The sequence below is a fragment of the Ischnura elegans genome, chromosome 12 (genome assembly GCF_921293095.1).
Source record: "Ischnura elegans chromosome 12, ioIscEleg1.1, whole genome shotgun sequence".
NCBI classification, from domain to species: Eukaryota; Metazoa; Arthropoda; class Insecta; order Odonata; family Coenagrionidae; genus Ischnura; species Ischnura elegans.
Genome location: NC_060257.1, coordinates 56,393,182 through 56,414,185, shown reverse-complemented (window position 1 = coordinate 56,414,185; position 21,004 = coordinate 56,393,182). Strand labels below are relative to the sequence as shown.

The window sequence follows — 21,004 nt, the reverse complement described above, 5'->3', positions numbered from 1 at the left end:
AAATTTCACTATTGTGTAAGTGACCAAAGAAAGATAGTTCCCGATTCAAAATGTATTACATAAAATCAGAATCCTCTCCTTATACTACTTATATTGTTTTCAAAATATTCGGCAAATCAAGTTCATTAAAAAATAAAAATCAATTAATCATACAAGTTCATTCAATAAAACAATACGCCTACTCTTTTACAAGACTTTTCCACATTAATATTTCACAAATTGGAAACTTTCTTTGACCTCATATAAGGCCTTATTTCCCATATAAGATCATAATAAACTCATAATTTCTGGTACTAATTTATGATTTAACGACGGCTATCTCTTTCATTCAAGCATTTTAAAACATATGGACGCCTAAAAGTACAGAAAGATACGTTAACCTCGCGTAATTTCGTATTTCCTGTATTTTAACATCGTAATCTCATAATTGCCACCACTAGTTTATATTTTTAGGACAGCCATGTCTTAAATTCAAACGCGAACTAAACTAATCAACGTCAAAAAGTACTAAAACATACGTTAACCTCTCATTCAGGAAAAAAATGTACTAATAAATAATCTCCTTTAGCGTATGCAGTGATAAGGTTTGCCAAATGCATTACCAGAAGTGTTAAGGTAATTGATAGCTTCTTACGAAATCCTCATGACACATCAGTGGCGTATCCAAGGGGAGAGGGTAAGAATCCCACCCCCGAAATGTAAAAACACAATTATTTTCCTTCATAAAAGAAAACAAAACATTTAAAAATCAAGAACTTACAAAATATTTCTTAAAAAAAATGAAGTTTTTTAATTATGAAAAGTGTTAAAATTAGTTAAAACTCTCTACTTAGTACCTTTTCAAAAAATTTTCCCCGTGGTTCTTTGACACCCCATACCAAACGAAATTCCTGGTTATGCCACTGTGACACACATTGACTCGTCGCACAAACATTTTACTGGCCCACGTACCACCTTCCACGATAGCAGCCACTGCAATATTGAATTGAGTAAAATGTCCGCATGGAACCAAATAACCCGATGATAAGACATCAATATGAAAGGCTAGAGAGGGTCTATAAGTCTCTTAGGCAGGGCCACAATGGCTAGCCGGATGCAAGCAGTCAAAAGGAGAACCCGAAGGGAATAGCGACCCTTTTCTTAATAACTTACGCGAAGTAGTGCCAGGCAGTGCAAGCGGGTGCAACTGCAGTAACCATTAAGGAACCTTTCTCGAGAGTAATGATTATCGCAGAGGGAGACAAGCCCTGAACGATCACAAATACCTCTAGGCGTACCATGAGCGCTGGGCTCGAACTAGGCAGAAAAGGGAATCTATTACCTCAATATTTCTCGCGGATAAAATAGCGAATTCCATTTTTGCGGGAAAAAAATTGCGAGAAGTATTCGTAAGAGCTGGAATTCTAAGTACAGAATGTTATCAATCTAACCATACCTGATGCACCTATCACCTTTAAAAAAATCTGAGAAAAAGCAGTCATATCGCGGATTCCATCTAAACAGTTATAGAAGGTACCCGGTACGAGCATTTTGAAAATATATCGACAATTCAGCAGATGAAGGCATTTATTCATCTACTGAATTCTTTTTCTCATGAATATTAATGACTGGATACCTATTAAATGTATGTCATCCCCCTTATATACCTGACGCGAGTAATCAAAGCTATGAGAAAATTGTCTATGGATAATGAGTTCAGCAGTTGTTAAGTTCCTCATCGGAACATTCTTATGTTAAAGGTGATATTTAGCGTGGTCAAAATAGAACCTCCATCTGGAGTCTTATTTATTTTCTTCTATTAGCCCTATCAATCCATCTTTATTTTCTATCTTATTTTTATCTCTATCATGGTTTCCCTTCAGTTTTTCTCAGATAGTACCTTCGACATCAAACATTCCGTTGCGTAAAGTTCTTTCATGAATGTTTCCGGCCCTATATATCTTTGAATTTAAATTACGCAATTTCGTGTAGCTCAACGCTATTACTGGTATGGGGGCATCCATTACTTACGTGAGGCGTTCAGGGGGGAGAAAGGGGTCAAACCGATTCTTACCCAATCTCACATGGGTGAGGGGGGAGGTCCTGGTAACAATCACGTTATTATTTTTCCGTGTAGCAGTGTAAAATGTGATTATGGACTAGGATCTCAGCAATATTAAATACTAGTCTTGACTAATCTTAAATAAAAATTGTTTTTAAAGTTGTCTTTTTTAATTAAATTGTCTGCGGGCCTCGGTGGCGGCGGGGTAACGTCCTCGCCTGCCAAACAAGAGGTCGTGGGTTCGAGTCCCGCCTGGGCAGATTTCCCCCGTCTAGGGCATCGTTGTTCGTGTATGTTCACTTGCTAAATTTGTTGCATACCCCGATCTAAAACAGCCAATATGAGCTGTATTCGGTGGTTTTAAAATAAAATAAACAATAAAAATAAATTCAACACAATTAAACATAGATTGGTGTATTTACACTAAAAATACGCATTTTGAACACTCTTACGCTAGATTAGAGGGAGGGGGTCGAGCCAAATCTCACGATATCTCACTAAGAAGGGGGAGTTCAAAAATCGCCAAAATCACCTCCCGTAATTAATGGATGACGCCTATCAGGTTTCTCGATCATGGTCTCTTCTCAATATTTAGGTACAGATTTTCTATTTGATCTCATTTTGAAGCACCACAAGCTATAGCCTCTCCATCATCGTCAGTTTCTCTGTTTCGGAATCACAAAGCAAAGTGTAGGAAAATTTAACTTTGCCAAATCAAGTATATTTATTGTTTGATCTTCAGGAATTTTAATTTTTCAATAATATAAATCCTCTACGTTTATATTACACATTACATATACGGACATTTACTATGGGTTTTGATTAATTTTTCTCCTCCGGTTCTACCGAAATTTCATTTGAAACAATTAGTTTAACACACTCACAATAACTCCGACATACCCAAAATAGCCCGCTCGTGTCTATGCATTGATGATAGCCTTCAGAGCAGCACAATTACGAATCATGAAGTCGATTATTGGTTCAAATCAGGTACATAATCAGAAACTTCTAAGTTAAGATTTAATGGCATATGATAAAACAAGATGCTCCAGGAAAAAGAAATGTATCCATACATAAAAATCGAATATTGTAGGGTGAACTACAGAAGATACAGCAATACGGAGCTGTTACATAATATTTTCGGATAAATAGCAAATAATAATTTACTTCGACGCGATGACCACTTGATTTTTTTGAAAATAACTCTCTAACAAGAAAAAATATTCAGTTTATAAACGTAAGAAACCATCTTAAGATTATAAAATATATATTTTCCCGAACATCAAACACCAAAGTTGAGAATGGTAAAATTTTTATTATATAAAATGACAGTGTGAACTTGTAAACTTCGAGTAATGACAAAAAACCGTAATTCATGAATGATAACTTGGATACCTCTACAATATTTATGTAATTCCTTTAAATCAACAGCGGACATCTTGCAAGGGAGAAGTCCGTATCGGATCCAGCCATCGACAGAGGAGTCACCACGGAGAGCAATCTCATCGATATTGGGGAATCACTGGTAATTTTTATTTACTTTCTTTCCAGCACAATGCATGCATGTGTTAATGATTACAAGCTTTTGTAGGCATATTGATTCACATGAACACCACCTTCAATCAAATATTAGTAATATTACCATAGGAAGGATTTACTACTGTAAAAATTCTCCTTGACGACAGGGGTAAACAATGGGAGTCAAATAATAATGGACAAAAATTCTTGTAGACGAAGCGAAAATGAACAAAAAGTGAGTCGTGTAATAAAAATAGAGGTGAAATCAATCGATTCTGCTTTAACTATGTGAAAATCTATGTTGAAATGAAAAATAGGTACTTGAAAGTGACGCCTGTTTCAGTGTTGAAACGCGCCGTACCAATAAAAATTTCCAGTGAAGAGTTACCACGGTTGTTTTTTTTTATTTCAAAAATATAGGAGTTCGGTCGTACTCTTCGTCGCTCCCGATTGTACATCGTGATTAATTACCCAGGACAATTGTGTCTATAATTTGTGTTAATATAAATGCTTGCAATTTGTGTGTAGTTTGGGATTTGCGCAGGAATGGTGCGTTTCGTTGCTCTATATTTTCTTCGTGAGTAATTTGTGTTTGTAACCAGTGCTTATTTGATTAAAGTTAGTAAAAAATTACAATACCGTCCTGGGTTATTACTATAAAAGAAGAAAGGGGAGCGACGACCCGTGTCATTACTTCAAAAATCAAATTAAAACAAATTATGCACACAACAAGGTAACCCGTGTGTAAATTTCGCACTCTCACGCATTCAGGGAATATGTATGTTGAGGAAACGGAGTAATTGGGTTTTCAATAAAGAAGAAGTTGTACAATAAAATATTATCTTTATACTTGTTTTCTTGCAAAGCTTCATGTTTACAATATAGTGAGAGCTTTGGGTACCAGTATGAACGATCATGACGTGTGCCACTGAATAATGGCACGCAATTTTCAGAACTTATTTAAAGACAATACTAGAAGTAACAATGTTGTCGTCTATAACTTTTTGCTTATGAGTTTCTGTAGCACAAACATAAATATCACGGAAAGTGCAAACTATAGAAAATGCTACAGTGCATTTCGTACTACGAATTTTCATTTTTTGTTGTCCATGCCCGTTGATAATAAATCTTGAATAATTTCTACGCGATTTTTTTATGTATTAGTAATACACGTTATCTTATAGGTTATTTACACAAAATGCCTCTTTTAAGAGATCGTTTAACATTCTTCATACTTCTTAGATTTTATTTCTAATATTTTTCCCTGCTTACGTTACGTTTCTTTGGTTTAGCAATGGATTTAGTAATTGGTTTAGTAATGGATTAGTAATACACGTTATCTTATAGGTTATTTACACAAGATGCCTCTTTTAAGAGATCGTTTAACATTCTTCATACTTCTTAGATTTTATTTCTAATATTTTTCCCTGCTTACGTTACGTTTCTTTGGTTTAGTAATGGATTTAATGAGTTTTTAAACCTTTTTTTTTTTAAGTTAAGAATAAAATATGCGTGGAGTAGATATACCGCGAGCGAGTAATCGATATGGAAAAATCGAAACTTAAGCCAAATTAATGGGTAAATGATGCAATTTGAGATTGAGAATGTATTTTTCGTCAGAAGCCTCTAAATCGAAGTTTAAAATGATACATCATTTATCACTGATGGTGCAGTATTAATGGAGCGTATAAGGAATGGTAGAAAAAAACCTTTCTGCAATAATATATGATGGGGTGAGAAGCCAAGGGGTACAAGTGATTTATTCTCAACAGAGTTAGGTAAAGTTAATTGTTAGAAGAAATACATAGCATTTGGTTGCCAAGAGATACGAGTGAGTCTCAGTTCTCTGATGACATCAAGTGGAATACCAAAGGCACTGCTGAATATCTAATTGATCTCGTTTATTTTCTATAGCTAATTTCTTTACCAGTGTATAGAAAAAAGAAATCTCTTATACCCCTTGGCTTCCAACCCACTCATATATGATTGTTCTGGGTAATTAATTAGTCAGAAAGAAAAATCGGTAGCATCGACACACGCCATTACTTCAGAAATCAAATTTACAAAATTGATAAGTGTTCGGGACGAAAATCGTGAGCGACGTCGCGAACGACCAAACGCCACTATTTTCATTACGCGACTCCATTTGTAGTTTATTTTCGCGACGTCAACAAGTACTGTTGTCCGTTATCATTTGAATCCAATTGTTTTCTCCCGTTGCCAAGGAAAATTGTTGCGGTACACTTTTATTGTGTGCCCACCAAACGCAAATTTTCAGGGTACATAAAGTAGACCTTATTCAACGTTTTTCTGAATCCCAAATTTGAAAGTATTTCTGTGCTTTACTTAAATTCTTATATGTTTATTGTTAGCTTGAGATAAAACCAAATGCTGAAAATGGCTGTTAGTGTACAAAACTATAAAATTTCAAGATCTTTACGGATGTTTTCAAGAGTAATATGACCCTTAAAGTGAAAATTATGCGGTAGAGAGGGTGTATTAAGGCCACTTAAGTTCTAAAACTGTTCGTAAAAGACTCGACAAGACTTGAAATTTGTCATCAAATCTATTCCACATCTATACTATTTGCGAGTATTCCAATACTACTGGGTAGTTTCAAATAAATAGCGGAGTTTTAGCGTTTTATTATACTTATTACACTTAACTGGCAGCTATATATGCTCCATAAAATGAAAGAGCTACTCGAACAGTTTTGTTTGTTTGCAACAATGCGCAAGTGCGCCCAATGTTTCCGCCGCCATCCGTTAGAAAGCGTTAGCAAAGATGGCGATTAGCGAACACAAACCTTTTGGTGTTTAACAGTTTAAAAGCGGACTCTGTAGTCTCTCAACAACGTGTGCTCCGTATAAGTGTATCAAATGGTGGTCACATTGAACAGTTGTAGGCTTTTATGTAGAACTGTTTGAAAACTACAGCTATAGGTTTTGTGTAATAAATATTAGAAATCGTTTAAATCCCGTTATTCATTTTGAAAAATCCGAAACTTTATTAACTTACCCGTTTCATATTACCGACGCAAAAAAACTGAAATATTATGTTGAGTTTCCTGGGAAAATAGTCCGTAAAAGTCCAACAATTCTCGTTGAGACGCTTCCGTCAATACACCCAGATGAAGCTTCCTAGAAGTACAGCTGGATATCGATTTCAACTGGATTCTCCCTTTCGTTTTCCACGAAATAACAGCAATCGGTTCTGTGACATCTCCATTCATGGTCGTCAATTTTCGTGGATTCTCGACCCATTAGAAAAGAAAGGATTTAGCCGAGGCACGATTCACGTTTGTCGCCCACTTAATCTAATTACGCCAATTCTGCTGACGACCGTCTCGTAGTGAGGGCCACCACGAGCTCGTGAATAAATGCATGCGACCAAAACGAGGGATTAAAATGATTTCGCTCGGATTTGATATAATGATAGGTTTGTGACCGATGGAATGGCACGAGTTCCTATGATAGCTTTCCACTTTTCCTGAAGGGGGTGAATAATAAAACGATAGACAAGGGTACGACTCAATTAATGTATTTCAATTAGAAAAAAATGGTTAAACCAAATAAAAACAAATCTTAAAAAATGTGAGTTTAAATGTGGAATAAAGAATGAAAATTAGGAAATTCTACAATGAAAATATTTGAAAACATATAGTCTTTTCGATAACATCCCTAACAACGTCATAAACTTTTCGACTGGGGAACAACTCGGAAAACTATGTTTGTTTTTCATTTAAAATAAATTGGTTAAATGTTGACTATAATTTTTATTTCACCGAATAGATCTATATGCGGTCATATAAGCGATTCATTCATGAAATTACGATTCATTAATCGATTACTCTACGCTGGCAAGCCGTAGTAGTGGAAACTTCAGTCGCCACCAGAACTGCGGTTTGAATTCCACTCACGGTCGACTAGCAGGAGCGACCGTGGTGCTGTTCGACCTGCTGTAAAGTTATTCACCATTCCCAATTGCTTTAAATACTCAATTCGATGTTCCAATTTAATTCAATCGTATGACAAGAAAACATGGTCATTAATTAAGGTCTAATAGCGCAATGTGAGCTGTTCCTTGAAATATTATGCGTAAAATTGTACAAAATAGCTTATAATTTGCAATCCACTGTACAGGGTATTTCAGGAGAAATCTGTAATACTTCAGGAGGTGTTAGGCGAGACCACTTTAAGCATTCTTTGTTCATAAACATGGGGTCTTAACTCCTTGGTTACTGAGCTACAGCAACGCAAATATTTCTTTGAGTGCACATTGCAACTACCATGAAAACGGTTTTTCGATAGTTTATTCAATATTCTGGATTATTAACGACATTAAATGATTAAAATTGGACCAAAATGTGCGATTATAAATGTCTGAAAAATTAATCTTTAACCTTCAACAAACGAGAGATTTGAGCGAGTATCAACTATTTGATCGCGCAATCCCACGCATTTCAAGATTAATTGCTTCAAACTATTATAATCGCACATTTTTGTCCAACCTTAATTACTCAATGTCCTTAAAAATCCAGATTATTATATAAAATGTCGAAAAGGATAGATATCCAATAAAAGCCGTTTTCATGGTAACAGCAAAGTGCATCCGACAAAATGTTTGCGTTGCCATAGCTCGGTAACTAAGGAATTTCGATTTAAAATTGTCTCCCCTGCTACCACCTAAGGTATTGCAGATTCCTCCAGAAACACCCTGTATTGATAAATAGTAATGATCAGAGAATAGAGATGATATAGTGTCTTAATTTTATTCCGACTTTAACGATAAAATCCCGTTTTGAAGGTCGTCTATACAATAGCGACAATTCTTGTTAAGCGCCAAAATGAAATCCTCCATTGTAATATTGTTAAAAGTTTCTGAAGTTTAATAATGGCGTGTTTTTGACCTAAACATCATACGTAATTTTGGTCCCTCCTGACATCAGTAGTCAAGGTTTAAAATTCGTGGCATAATTTTTATCTTCCGAACCTGTCAAGTTTTCATAAAACGTAATCAAAATATTTCCCACCTTACTGCATAATATAAGTCAAGAAACTAAATTACTGTGATATAGAGGATTTAATGGCGATTATTAGGCAATAGAGATGATAGAATGGCTTTTTTTAATCCGACTTTAACGAGAATATCCCGTTTTTTAGTTTACCGGGACTAGCCACAGTGAGAGCTATAACGGGGTCACCCGAAATTATTGATTAAAATTGACCGGGAAACGAACCCGGAGCCCCCGATTTCCGGTCCAGTGCTTTAGCCAGCTAGTATTGACGTAGGTATTGATAAAATAATGCATGCGTTGCAGTCCTCTCTATGGTTTTCAGGTTAGCTGCGTAGAAGTTGTTCTCAAGATGACGTTTCGTAGCCTATACTGAACACATTTCAGATCAACCGAGACATCATTCCTCACCGTGAAAATTTGTGGGCTTAACCAGACAAGATGGTCTGGACTGCTGAGCATATGATGTGACTAGAAGTCCAAGTCATGCGCACTGCACCACAATTGGAGAGACACCCGGTCAAGGCGAATGATTTTTTTCCCGCGGAATTTCCGCACAATTTGAGAAAATCCCAGTTTGAAAGTCATCGATACATTAGCAGTAATCCTTGTTTAAGTACATATTACACGCTTCGTGCATGGACGTACCCAGCGAGGGGCAGGATGGGGCAGCTGCCCTCCACCCCCTAGAAGAAAAAATCGCAAATGTCTTTAAGGAAAATAATATTTTTCCAAGCACATAATTTGAAAAACTAATAAAGAACTGTTACAGATTCCTTAAAATGATGATTTCATTCACCTTTTCCATGCTTAAATCTAACCTATAACTTGAACAACCATGGCTTGCCTCCCCCAACCCCCTAGTTTTGATCCTGGGTTCGCCCTTGGCTTCGTGTGAAATGTTCCAAATTCCTTCATTTGTAATATTAGTGCTTAATCTCCCGCCCTTCCTTTTCTCCTCAGGGCCACCGACGTCGTCGCTGGCAACAGGACGACATCCTCATCTTCCGACCGTTTCTCGGCGGGAGCCACCACCTCCTCTGGGCGTCGGAGAATCGCTGGCCCCTCCTCTCTGAGAACCGCTCCCAGTACGTCAAGCACGAATTCGCGCGAAGGGCCGAGATCTTGCGGAGGTGCACGGAGCTGCGATTGGGCGGAGAGTTCGCGGGGAAGCCGGAGTACTTGGAGAAGTACAAGGGCACGCCGGGCGAGCGCGCGAAGATAGCCCGTCGGAGGACGACGCTGAGCCTGCCGGGAGGAGTCGTGGCTACCCCGGAGTATCGCGAGTGCTACGTGGACTTCCCCCGGTCGAGACCTCGGCCCGCCAAGCGGAAGGATTGCCTGATGCCACTGGAGGGCAGCGTGGAGAAGGAATCGGAAGTCAGGGCCAAGTACGTGGCGCACCCTGCTGGGAGGAGGGCCGAACTGCAGAGGAAGAACACCAACCTCTCGCTGGAGGGAGAGATGGAGTGCAAGGCGGAGTACAGGTGAGGAGGTACAAGCGAAGAAGTCCACTATCTCAGCAAGTCTTTGTGTTAGCAAAGTGAAAAGTCGAATATCAACCTGATATTGCCAGACTTCTCAAGAATTTTCTCGATATTTCCAGAATTCCGATTCAGGCGTGATATAGTGGAAGTTCTACGTATTTAAATGAGAGGTATTTACACTTTTTCACAGTTATTTTATGCGTTCCGCTCACAAAGCCATCATCTGGTACAAGACTGTCTTGGAAGTCACGTACCAGATGACGGATGTATGACCCGAAACGCGTTGTAAGCATTTTAAATAATCGTGGAAAAGTGCGACTAACTTTCATTTGGATATTTTCCAGAGTTCACCTTTACGGTAAAACAAAATGCAAATTGATCATTGAAAATTTAAGTCGACTCAATTGATAGCCTGAATAGAATTCAAGTACATTCGTGGCAAATATAGAATCCACTTCCGAACACTGACTGGCAGTCTCATACAAACTTTTGAGGTCAACGAGACGACAAAAATTTATCGAATTCAGCCCTGTGAAAGCATCTGAAAGCCTAGGAAAAACTGTCGAAACATTAAATTTTCGATCTTCTACAGTGTTGCCAAATGCCTCCATGCCTCTACTTTTTGGGTTATGGTCAAAAATCGTTTTTTTTTAATAGTCACTTTTCGAATCCAGGCCACGAGATGCATCGAAAAACCAATTTTCAGACCGATTGCAGCACTTTTAATTTTGGCCAAATTGCGAAATTTCACTTTTTCGTGAATTATCATCTCAACGAGCAAAATTGAGTTCATGACACAAAGACCAATTGTTTCAGTTATGGAGCACCAAACAAATGCCATGCTGGGAGCAGGATGTTCAGATTTAGAATAATTACAAATCTTTAGAGGATGAGGAAAAAATCACCACTTGACTTTCACAGCAAATATAATTTTCCGAAGGCTTTCAGTTTTTTATCATCGGCTTTTCCTTTGACTCTATGGCTGCGATCCGTAGAGTGCCACTGCTCACACGAGTGTTTTCTCATTATAATTCCTAGTCTCCATTCTCATATCCTTGAAGTAGAATGGCGGCCTTTTTTTCATAAGGATCGCCTTAACATGGGGAATGTGACGCTTGATGTCAGTTGCTCTTCATCCATCCATCTGAAATAATAGAGCTCCCTAAATACATAGATGAATATTTCCACTAGCTGCAAACTCTCTCCTTTGACGGACGTTGTTCAATACTTCATCCCTTTCCCATCTTGGTTTTCTGCTTATTGAATTTCAAACTTAACATTATAATGTTGAAGTTATTTCGGGTTTCCCACCGGATAAGGTTCTCCATCTCAGCCGACGTTTCGATGGTCGTGTCGTCCATCGTCATCAGGGCTTGCCTTTGCGTTGAGTGATCCCACTTATATAGTATGAGCTCCTAGTCAGATGACTTGTGATTGGTCCGCCTTTTCCCGCCTTTTTTCCCGGGCCTCGCTGACGTATTTAACCACCGGTTTCCAGGAGTTGCTTAGGGCGTAACCAGCATCACGGTTCATGGTGTTAGTCGTCGTTCGAATTAAAATAGCTTCCTTGGTCAGCCTTTCCCAGAATATGTCCCACACGGCACAGGACCTTCGTGTTCTCCCAGCGAATGGCATGGTCGCGTGATATGCTGTGCTCAGCCACGGCGGATTTTTCGGGTTGGCCGAGCCTGAAATGCCGCTGGTGTTCCTTCATCCTGGTGGCGGTAGTCCTTCCTGTCTCACCGACATACACCTGGCCGCATTCGCATGGAATCTGGTAGACCCCTGGTGTCAAGAGGCCGCAGGGATCCTTATCCGGTGGGAAACCAGAAATAACTTCAACAACATCATACGCCGGGAAAACCTCAGATCTTTCTTAACATTATAATCTTGAAAATGAACTTACAGAAAAGGAACTTAACATGCATAATTTTATCGATCAACCACATCAAAGTAATTACAAGTATTCGTTTTAGGCGTTTCTTTTTGGAATTTTTTTATTCTTCAAATTGCAGCAAAAAAAAAGTAAACTACACCGAATTTAAAATCGACCGATCTTGGTTTCGGCCGCGCAACGTCATTTTATATCTGGCACTGAACTTGCGAAAATGGCACAGAGCAGAAGAAACACGGGACACTAGATATTAAATTAAGTGTAGAGTTCACTATTTGGTTTCTTAAAGGTCGGTCAAATTAAAAGTCACCAAACAGCCCCCACAATACCCTACTAGTGCAAAATGTAATGAAGAGAGTCAAAGCCCATCTTATTACTCTCAGGGAAAGCTTCATCGGCCGCGCAACGCTATTTTCTAGTTAGCGAAGGACCTCCGAAAATCGCAGAGAGCATTATAAAGACGGGACTGAAGATATTAAATTTATTGTGAAGTTGAACACTGTGTATATTTATGATGGCCGGTGAAATGCATTCCCTTAGCAGCCCCCAGCATGCCCTAACTCGGTGCTTCATTTCGAAAAGTTTAGGTTCCGGAACGCATATCAAAATATTTAATCCACTCGATTTTCATACGCAAGCCCCCACCTAAAAATTCGGATTTTTTTTTAAAGTCACCATGAGGAATCATATTATAACAATATCCAAGATAAAAACACAAATGGTAATTTCCACACTATTTAATTTAACACTCAACGACCGACCATGGTATCGACACTTTGTGTCATTTTCAAGTCATTTCATTTTACCTTGAAAATGACACAAAGTGTTGAAACCATGGTCGGTCGTTGAGTGTTAAATTAAATAGTGTGGAAATTACCATTTGTGTTTTTATCTCGGATATAGCAATATTCCACAAAATCAAGCATGAAACGATTTTATACGATAGTATAACAAGAATATTAAAAACATATTGAAAGAAACACTAGCAATTTTCCACGATTATGACCTTTCATTCCCGACCTAGGTTTCGATGTTACCACATCATCTTCAAGTTACCTCCATCATTTTCAATTGAAGGTTATGCAGGACCATTGAAACTTAGGTCGTAATAAATCTTACAATCGTGGAAAATTGCAAGTATTCATTTCAAAATTAACATAGTTAAATCTGCTTTTACTAAATCTTATTCAATTATTGTCTTTCAAATCTTATTATTAAAGATGGTGTAGCAAAATTATAAAATTAATTACGGCCTAGGTATCAATGTTACTACACCATCTTCAAGGTTAAGAAGCTGTAGTAAAAGCAGATTTAACTAGATTGATATTGAAATAAATACTTTCAATTTTCCAGGATTGTAAAATTTTATTATTACCTAACCTTCAAGGGTAGTAACCTTGAAGATGGTGTAGTAACACTGAAACCTAGGCCGTAATAAATTTTATAATTTTACCACACCATCTTCGAGGTGATTAAGATGTAGTGCAAGCCGATTTCACTATGTTAATTTAGAAATAAATGCTTGCAATATCCACGATTGTAAAATTTATTACGACCTAAGTTTTAATATGTTCCTACATTATTTTCAATTGAAAATGACAAAGTTACCTCGAAGATGATGTAGTAACATTGAAGCCTAGCTCGGGAATAAAAGTTTATAATCGTGGAAAATTGCATGTGCTTCTTTCAATATGGAAAAATTCCACTCCATCACGCTTAGTTCTTCTGATTTTATAATAAGAACGAAGATTTTTTTACATGACCCTATTTTCCCTTAACGGTCGAAATTAAGCATAACACTAATAGGGCAAAACGTAAATGAAGACAGTCAAAGCCCATCTTCTTATCCACAGGGAAAGCTACATCGACTTCCCGCGACACAGGCCGTGCATCGAGAAGCCGGAGGGACAGCTGCTGCGACAAGACGGCCCGCTTCAGTGCGACCCGGAATACAGATCGAGCTTCGTAGACTTCCCGAGGGAGAGGCCGCTGGTGAGCAAGCCTTTGGGGGCACTGAAGTTGGACGGGGAGACGTACTTCAACGCCGAGTACAAGGATAGGTACGTGGACTTCCCACGGGAGAGGCCCAGGGCCAACAAACCGGGCGGTGACCTCAAGATCCAGGAGACGGAAGGAGAGTTCAAGTACACGCCGGAGTACAAGGAAAGGTAAATTCAAAGCATAGGTTAGCATATTAAAATCTCGATTATCCGACAGTGTATTATCCGTTTTACTGATTATTAGGGCTCTCTTCTCCTACCGCAAAATAAATATGGTATAATATTCTGAAGGCTACACTAAATAAACTATAAAAATAATTTCGATGAAAAAATGTTTCTAAAAACTTATTCAAATATACGTATCCTACGTGTTATCCACATTACGACGTAATATGTCCTTATTACGGCTTCATTCATTATATCCTCGATTATCCGTGTTTTTCGATTTTTCAGGTCACGCTTTACATCCGTTTTTCATTGATTGAGTACATTCATTTTCTCAGCCGGACAAACTTTCATTAAATAAATTCACACAAAATAAACTTAAAGGCACCTGTTTTGCTACACCATTATTAGGCTACTATATATATTAACTTAATGATGATGGTGATATTAATCATCATGTATATCAGATTTTTCGTCGAGAAGTAGCCGACGGATCAATAAACGGAAAAAATACGGGAATCGTTATTTCAAAAATTCCTTAAAATAGACAATAAAAATATGGGAGAACCACCCCATTCCGTCCAGACTTATTAAAAGAGGCGCAGCATAGTTTGAGTTGAGATTCATCCACATGTCTCGACCCTACAGTATTGTCGCTAACCAACAAAATATTCCCTCCTCTCTCTCAAAGGTACGTGGACTTCCCCAGGGAACGTCCGAGGTGCTCCAAACCTTCAGGAGACCTGAAGCCAGAAGGAGACTTCGAAGAGATGACCTCGGAGGTGAGATCACGATACGTGTGGCTCGAGGGAGCGGATAGACAGCCGGCCCCGAAGAGGCAGGAGTCGCTGGCGGCAGCCTCCACGCAGAATGGGGAGTCTTACCTGATGCCCGAGTACCGAGAGAGGTACGTGTAAGCATGCGCAATACATCCTCCAGTAAAGGTACTAGATTACTAACTCAATAACCTAGGAGTAATCGATAACATATGTGAGTACTTGATTAACCGATGTGAGCACTCGATAACCTGGTAGTATTCGATAACCTATGTGAGTAACTCAATAACCTTTATGGGTACTCGATAACTTATATGAGTACTAGATATGGCCATACGTAATCAGAGTGCATAACCAATATGGGTACTCTGTAAATTTTAATAAATAAATAAATTGTTTATTACTCCAAAAAAATAAGAAGTACAGAATAGAATTAATTACATAAAAAGGAGTAACTTTAGGTAGCCATTAAGGACAACCTGTTTTATGGCTACCATCATTTACATAGGGTCATGCTGACATATAAACATTTTAGGCACAGCATTTGAATTGAAGTAAGTACGTACATGTATTACATAGTATTATATCATAGAAAAATATCCTCCATACTTTGCATTATAAACAACCAAGACTGTATATTTTTCATAATTGCGTTATTATTTTTTGCTTTCAGACATGAATCAGGTAATAAGTTATACACTTTTGGGCCTATAAACAAGAAACAACGTTTATACAGCGCAAGGTTAGGTCTTGTAAAGTAATACGTGATCTTCGTAGGGTAAAGGAACCTTTTATTCTCTTTATTTGGGTATCTAGAACCTATTTGACCATTCGAGTACTACTTAGGAACTGATAAGTCTTGCACACTTTCGCCTAATAATTCGCAGATACGTGACGTTCCCGCGGGAGAGGCCGAGGAGGAGAAAGCCGGAGAGCCAGATCAAGCCGCCGGAGGTGACAGTGACGCCGGAGGAGACGGAGGTGAAGGCCAAGTTCACGGGGGAGGCCGGGCGCAGGGCGGAGATGGTGAAGAGGGAGTCATCACTCAAATTGGAGGGGGAGCTCATCGCCAGACCGGAGTACAGGGACCAGTACGTGGCGCCGCCACCACCCGCGCCTAGGGAACACCCCGACGTCCTGGACGACCATGAGGTGGGCTCGATTACTATTCGCAATATCTCTCGCAAATACCACAGTTGAAAATTCAAACCAAATGTAATAATAACAACAATAATAATGATAATAATAATAAAAATTATAGACTTGACAATCCAATTCAGTGTGTCTGAGTGTCAGTGAGTGGGGCAATCTTCAATTCAATTTCTTCTTCTGTGTGCGTTGATTTCTTCCTTGGTGGCGGGACCTACGTCCAAAGCCATCTCTTGGGAAACACATTGGGCTACATCTGGGGGGAATTGGTCGGATAAACCCCCGCCGAAAACACTGAAGATGAGATTAGCCTGGGTAGCTTGGTGGTCTGAGCATCTGCCCGGAAAGCAGAATGTCCTTGGTTCGATTTCCGGTATAGGTGAAAATTTTCCATATGTTTTCGGCCTTCATTCCATCTCCACGCCACGCTGTTTTTATGTTTCTGTCTCTTTCTTTCAAATTCTATTTGTAATTCCAATTAAACAGAGGGGTGGATAGGAATTTCGTTCGGGGGAGTCCAAAACCAGGGAGGAAATTTTTTTAAAAAGTAAGTACTAAGTAGAGGGTTTTAAACTAATTTTAACAATTTTCATGATCGAAAAATCTTCATTTATCAAAGAAATCTTTTGTAAATTCATGATTTTTCAAGATTTTGTTTTCTTTTATGAAGGAAAATAATTGTGTTTTTATATTTCGGGGGAGGGAGGGGAATTCCGGGCCCCCTGGAACTCCCCCCTCGCTACGCCAGTGCCATTAAACCTCAATTCACTGAAATCACGCACCTCCAAAATTTATAAATATGCAGAACTTGCTGCATAGATCAAAGGCATATGGAAAATGCAGCCGGTGGATGTATGCCAATAGTCAAAAAAACAACAGGAATCACACCGTGTGAAGTTCTGCATCTTAAAAAATCTAAACTTGGAAAATGTACTCTCAAAAACATAAAAATCACTCATCGTGGACACCAGTCATATTGTCCGACGGTTCTTTTCCGTAGAATAACTGGACAAACCACAAATAAACTTGACTTGGTCCGTTCACTGTGAAGAATCCTTGCAAGTTAGCGAGAGGGAAAAAAGTAAAAATAATATTTTAAACCTGGCTAAATTTAACTGATGAAGCAGTGCGACTGAATCACAACTTTGAGTCCACGGAAAGAGAGAAAATTCAAAAAATATCAAAATTTGGCCGGAGAACTAAAAATTACATGGAAATTGAAAGAAGGCAGTAGTACTAATTTCTGGGAAAGACTGGTAAAGGAATCTATCGAGATCCGGCTGACAAGTAACACCCTCAACCGTGACGCCGGGTATTCACTAAGTAATTTATGTAAACCGGCACTTAGGAAAATAAGATTGGCTGCCTCCCGGCCAATCACGTTAGACCTTACAACCAATTGAAGACTATATAAGCTGGCAAACTTCATCCACTCACCATTAGCCCTAAGGATGGAACCCAACTCGTGTTCCTAAATGTCGGCAGAATGGAGAGAGACCACCCTGCTGGAAGCCCGAATAGCCTTTTTCGGACTATAAAATGAATTGCAACAAATAATGTAGAACGCATATGAAGTTAAGCATAATATACTCAATAAACAGATTCTTTATATAGAAATTCATTTTCAATGACCTAAAAGAACAAATGAGAGTTCACTCACCCTTATCTGTTGATCAGGTGGACGTGCATGGGTCGCCCAAGAGGACAGAGACCACGGCGTCGACTCTGCGGCCTCCAGACTCCATTCTGCCGCACAGCGACTCGGGCGGAGACTCAACACCACCCAAGTCAAAATCGCCCACAAGGGTCGTGCCGCGTCCCATCGGACGAAGGAGGCGATCCGTCTCCGCCAGCGAAGTCAAGGAGGAGATCGTCTCGCCATACAGGTGAGCTGAAGGTCATAAAAAAACGCCAGTCACCTGGGCGATAAGAGAATATTCAACATTTTTAAAACACCATGGTTGTTAATATTAATGGATTTTGGGGTTACCTGCGTCAAGATTAAGTTGGCCAACGTTTCCTCACCTATGCCGAAGACCTCATCAGGGCTGATGACCTAGTGATAGAAATATGGCGGTTAAAATCGATTGTTCAAGCAATCGATTTTTAAACAATAAAAAGTACCATAACTTTTTATTGCTTACAATGGATTTTCACAAAGTTAAGCCTGAAACAATCGAGTATATTGAATCGATTTTTAATCGAAATGATAAGCTCGCATTTTCAATATTAATATAAATTTGAATAAAAATATCGATTTATCGAAAAAATCGACGGTTCTATAAAATTAAACAGTTTTTACAGAAAAATATTTATCATACGTTATTAAATTTACATGATTTATTATTCAGAAAAATCTCAAACGACACATTTTAGTAGAAAAAATCTATTTATAATACCAGCTACAATTATTAGTTGTAAAAATTTACAAAACGCTCGTACATTAATGGTTTGGACCTCCGCTTTGAACCATTTGGCTTCACAAAAATTTTTGAGAAAAGTCAAGTGATTGAGATCCTTTCTTGATGATCGAGGGCGTGCCTTTTCAAATTTTTCGGCTTTCGCGTTGGACGGATGACGTTATCATAGGCCGGTATTAAAGCTGCTGAGATCAAACGAAATGGCCATGATCGAAGTTGAAAAATCGAGTTTGGATCGAAATTCGAAGATCATGACTCGATCTTTGACTATTAAAACTCGATTTTAAAAGAAATCGATGTTTCCATCACTATTATGACCATGTCTTGACGCGGGTTACCTTCAAAATTCATTAATATTGGCAATTATGGACCAAGAAATTTTCAGTTGTAATAACGACTGTTATAATTTATATACATATAATAATGTCTTCTACTGAAATTCACACAAATGGTGCGTAGTCACCATCTAGGGTATTACTCATAACAACGCATGTTTATCTTATTGACCTACGTGAATTATTTTAAAATTGGCCACTTTTAATTTTCTAAGTTAAGTTATTTAATAAATCGTATAATTATCAGGTTACATATAAAATTCACAAAAATCAACGGTCGGTTTATTTCAGGGAGAACCCCCAAAAATATTTTCCGATGGTTATTCAGCTAAGAAAGTTTAAAGACAACTTAATTTTATATTTAATGAAATAATAATTAAGGTTAAAAGGCAAATGGTTTTCATTTTACGGAAAAAAGACTGCTACTATTAGTAAAAATCATTATTAGTCTTGACTTAACAAACAATAAGTAACGCTTTAATGCCAATACATGCCATTATTGCCACTTCAATAGAAAATTGATATATAATAATCATTTTTAGCTCAATTAAAGGTCAAAATCGATGATTAATTCATTTTAACCCAAATATGAAAATAAGATGTTTTGTGGTTCTTGACGGTAAATAGTAATAACCATCTTGACCGTGTAGTTCTTAAGAAATTTAAAATCCCATATCACTAAAATATATATCAGTAGTGAGCAATGAATTTTACAGCAATGAATTTATTAGTCCATAATTTAACATTGCAAGTCATAATGATGGATTGACAGAATTTTGTTACTTAACCGATTTAACATTTACCAATGGCCCGCATATTTCGTACCGATATTCAAGACATTTTCTGGTGGGGGTCAAGGGTATGACAGGCAAACGGTCTTCTCATATTTGAGAATAAAAACAATTCCTTTGCGAAATATTCTCTTATTATAATGTGACAGTTATTAATATTACATTAAATGAATAAGACTTCGTAATACACAAAACAAAACAAACCTAATGATAACCGTATTAAAAATCTTGCCTATTTTTTAATCATCTGGGGGGGGGCACGCGCCTCAGTGCCCCCCTCCTCATAAATCCACCTATGACGATATTGAGCAATACATTTAGTTGTTTTTTTGTAATTTTCTCTCGTTATCTTCCAGGGCCTTCAGGGTTCTCCGAAGTCCTTACATAGGTTACGAGCCGACCGTGATGGTTAAGACGGACATAGGTCGAAGGAGCCCGAGTCTGAGCCCCGCTCGGAGGCGAAGGGAACCAAAGTTTGCTGACACGAAGAGGAAAGCGTCGTTCGTGGTCATAAACGAGGACCGACTGGACGACATGGTGCCCACAAGAGGCAGGTTGAGGCCCTGCGCCGCTTCGGGCTGCTCCAACAGGGGAAGGTGGATGCCCCCATGGTACACCGTGCCAACCGTCAGATAAGAAGGCGAAGAAATAAACAATCATCACCCCCGAGTCGTACTACGACGAAAATAAAAACCTCTACCACCACTGAAAATGCGATCACTTCGGAGGGGAAGAGAAATATTATTTTTCTTGTTTCATACTTCGATCATGAACGTAAACAGAGATGCTAACTAATTTACTCTACAATTGAGGCAGTTGGTCCCAACATCAACCCAAAACACTGACGTAAAGCTTCACTGAACGTATATTTTCACTGAACTTCAATGATACTTATGTATTCAATGAAAAGGCGATCATCTCAGAGCGGAAGATATATTTTCTTTTTCGACATTATTATTTTTTTTAGACTTCGATCATGAACGTAAACAGAGATGATACCTAATGCATTCCACAATTGAGACAGTTGGTCCCAACTTTGACCCGAAACACTGGTGTAGTACTGATTATGTTTTCATTGGAGGAGCCAATTCATCAAATGGCTTTAGGCTCACAGTAATCATGAACAAGATTCATTATAGTTCCGCATAATCGCCTTATGCGCATTCAACCAATTAAAAATTCCAGAACACGTGACAGGGCCTAATTGATTTACTACGACGATTGTAATTATTTTTGCTTGAATTTTCTCATTTCTATAAGAAATTCCATTTTCCGCTAAGTTCAAAAATCAGGAGAGTTATCAGCAGTGTCATAAAATGAATTTAAAACTATATAATTCATTATTTCTTCGGTTTTCATGATAATGTGGAAGTTTGGTGTTTAATTGTTGACCTAATGTGTAGGCTAAGCTACT

The 21,004-nt window shown here is 38.3% G+C and overlaps 1 protein-coding gene across 1 annotated transcript in view; it reads left to right on the top strand.

The window, feature by feature from the left end:
- LOC124169199 overlaps positions 1-20,431 on the top strand; it is a 56,419-nt gene extending 35,988 nt beyond the window's left edge. Inside the window, exons 2-8 of the mRNA XM_046547716.1 lie at positions 3,473-3,566; positions 9,537-10,060; positions 13,808-14,122; positions 14,811-15,026; positions 15,783-16,047; positions 17,722-17,930; positions 19,947-20,431. Of these exons, the coding sequence (XP_046403672.1) occupies positions 9,918-10,060; positions 13,808-14,122; positions 14,811-15,026; positions 15,783-16,047; positions 17,722-17,930; positions 19,947-20,226 (1,428 nt within the window). The 5' untranslated portion in view covers positions 3,473-3,566; positions 9,537-9,917 and the 3' untranslated portion in view covers positions 20,227-20,431. The remainder of the gene's footprint in view (positions 1-3,472; positions 3,567-9,536; positions 10,061-13,807; positions 14,123-14,810; positions 15,027-15,782; positions 16,048-17,721; positions 17,931-19,946) is intronic.
- The last annotated feature ends 573 nt before the right edge of the window (positions 20,432-21,004 follow it).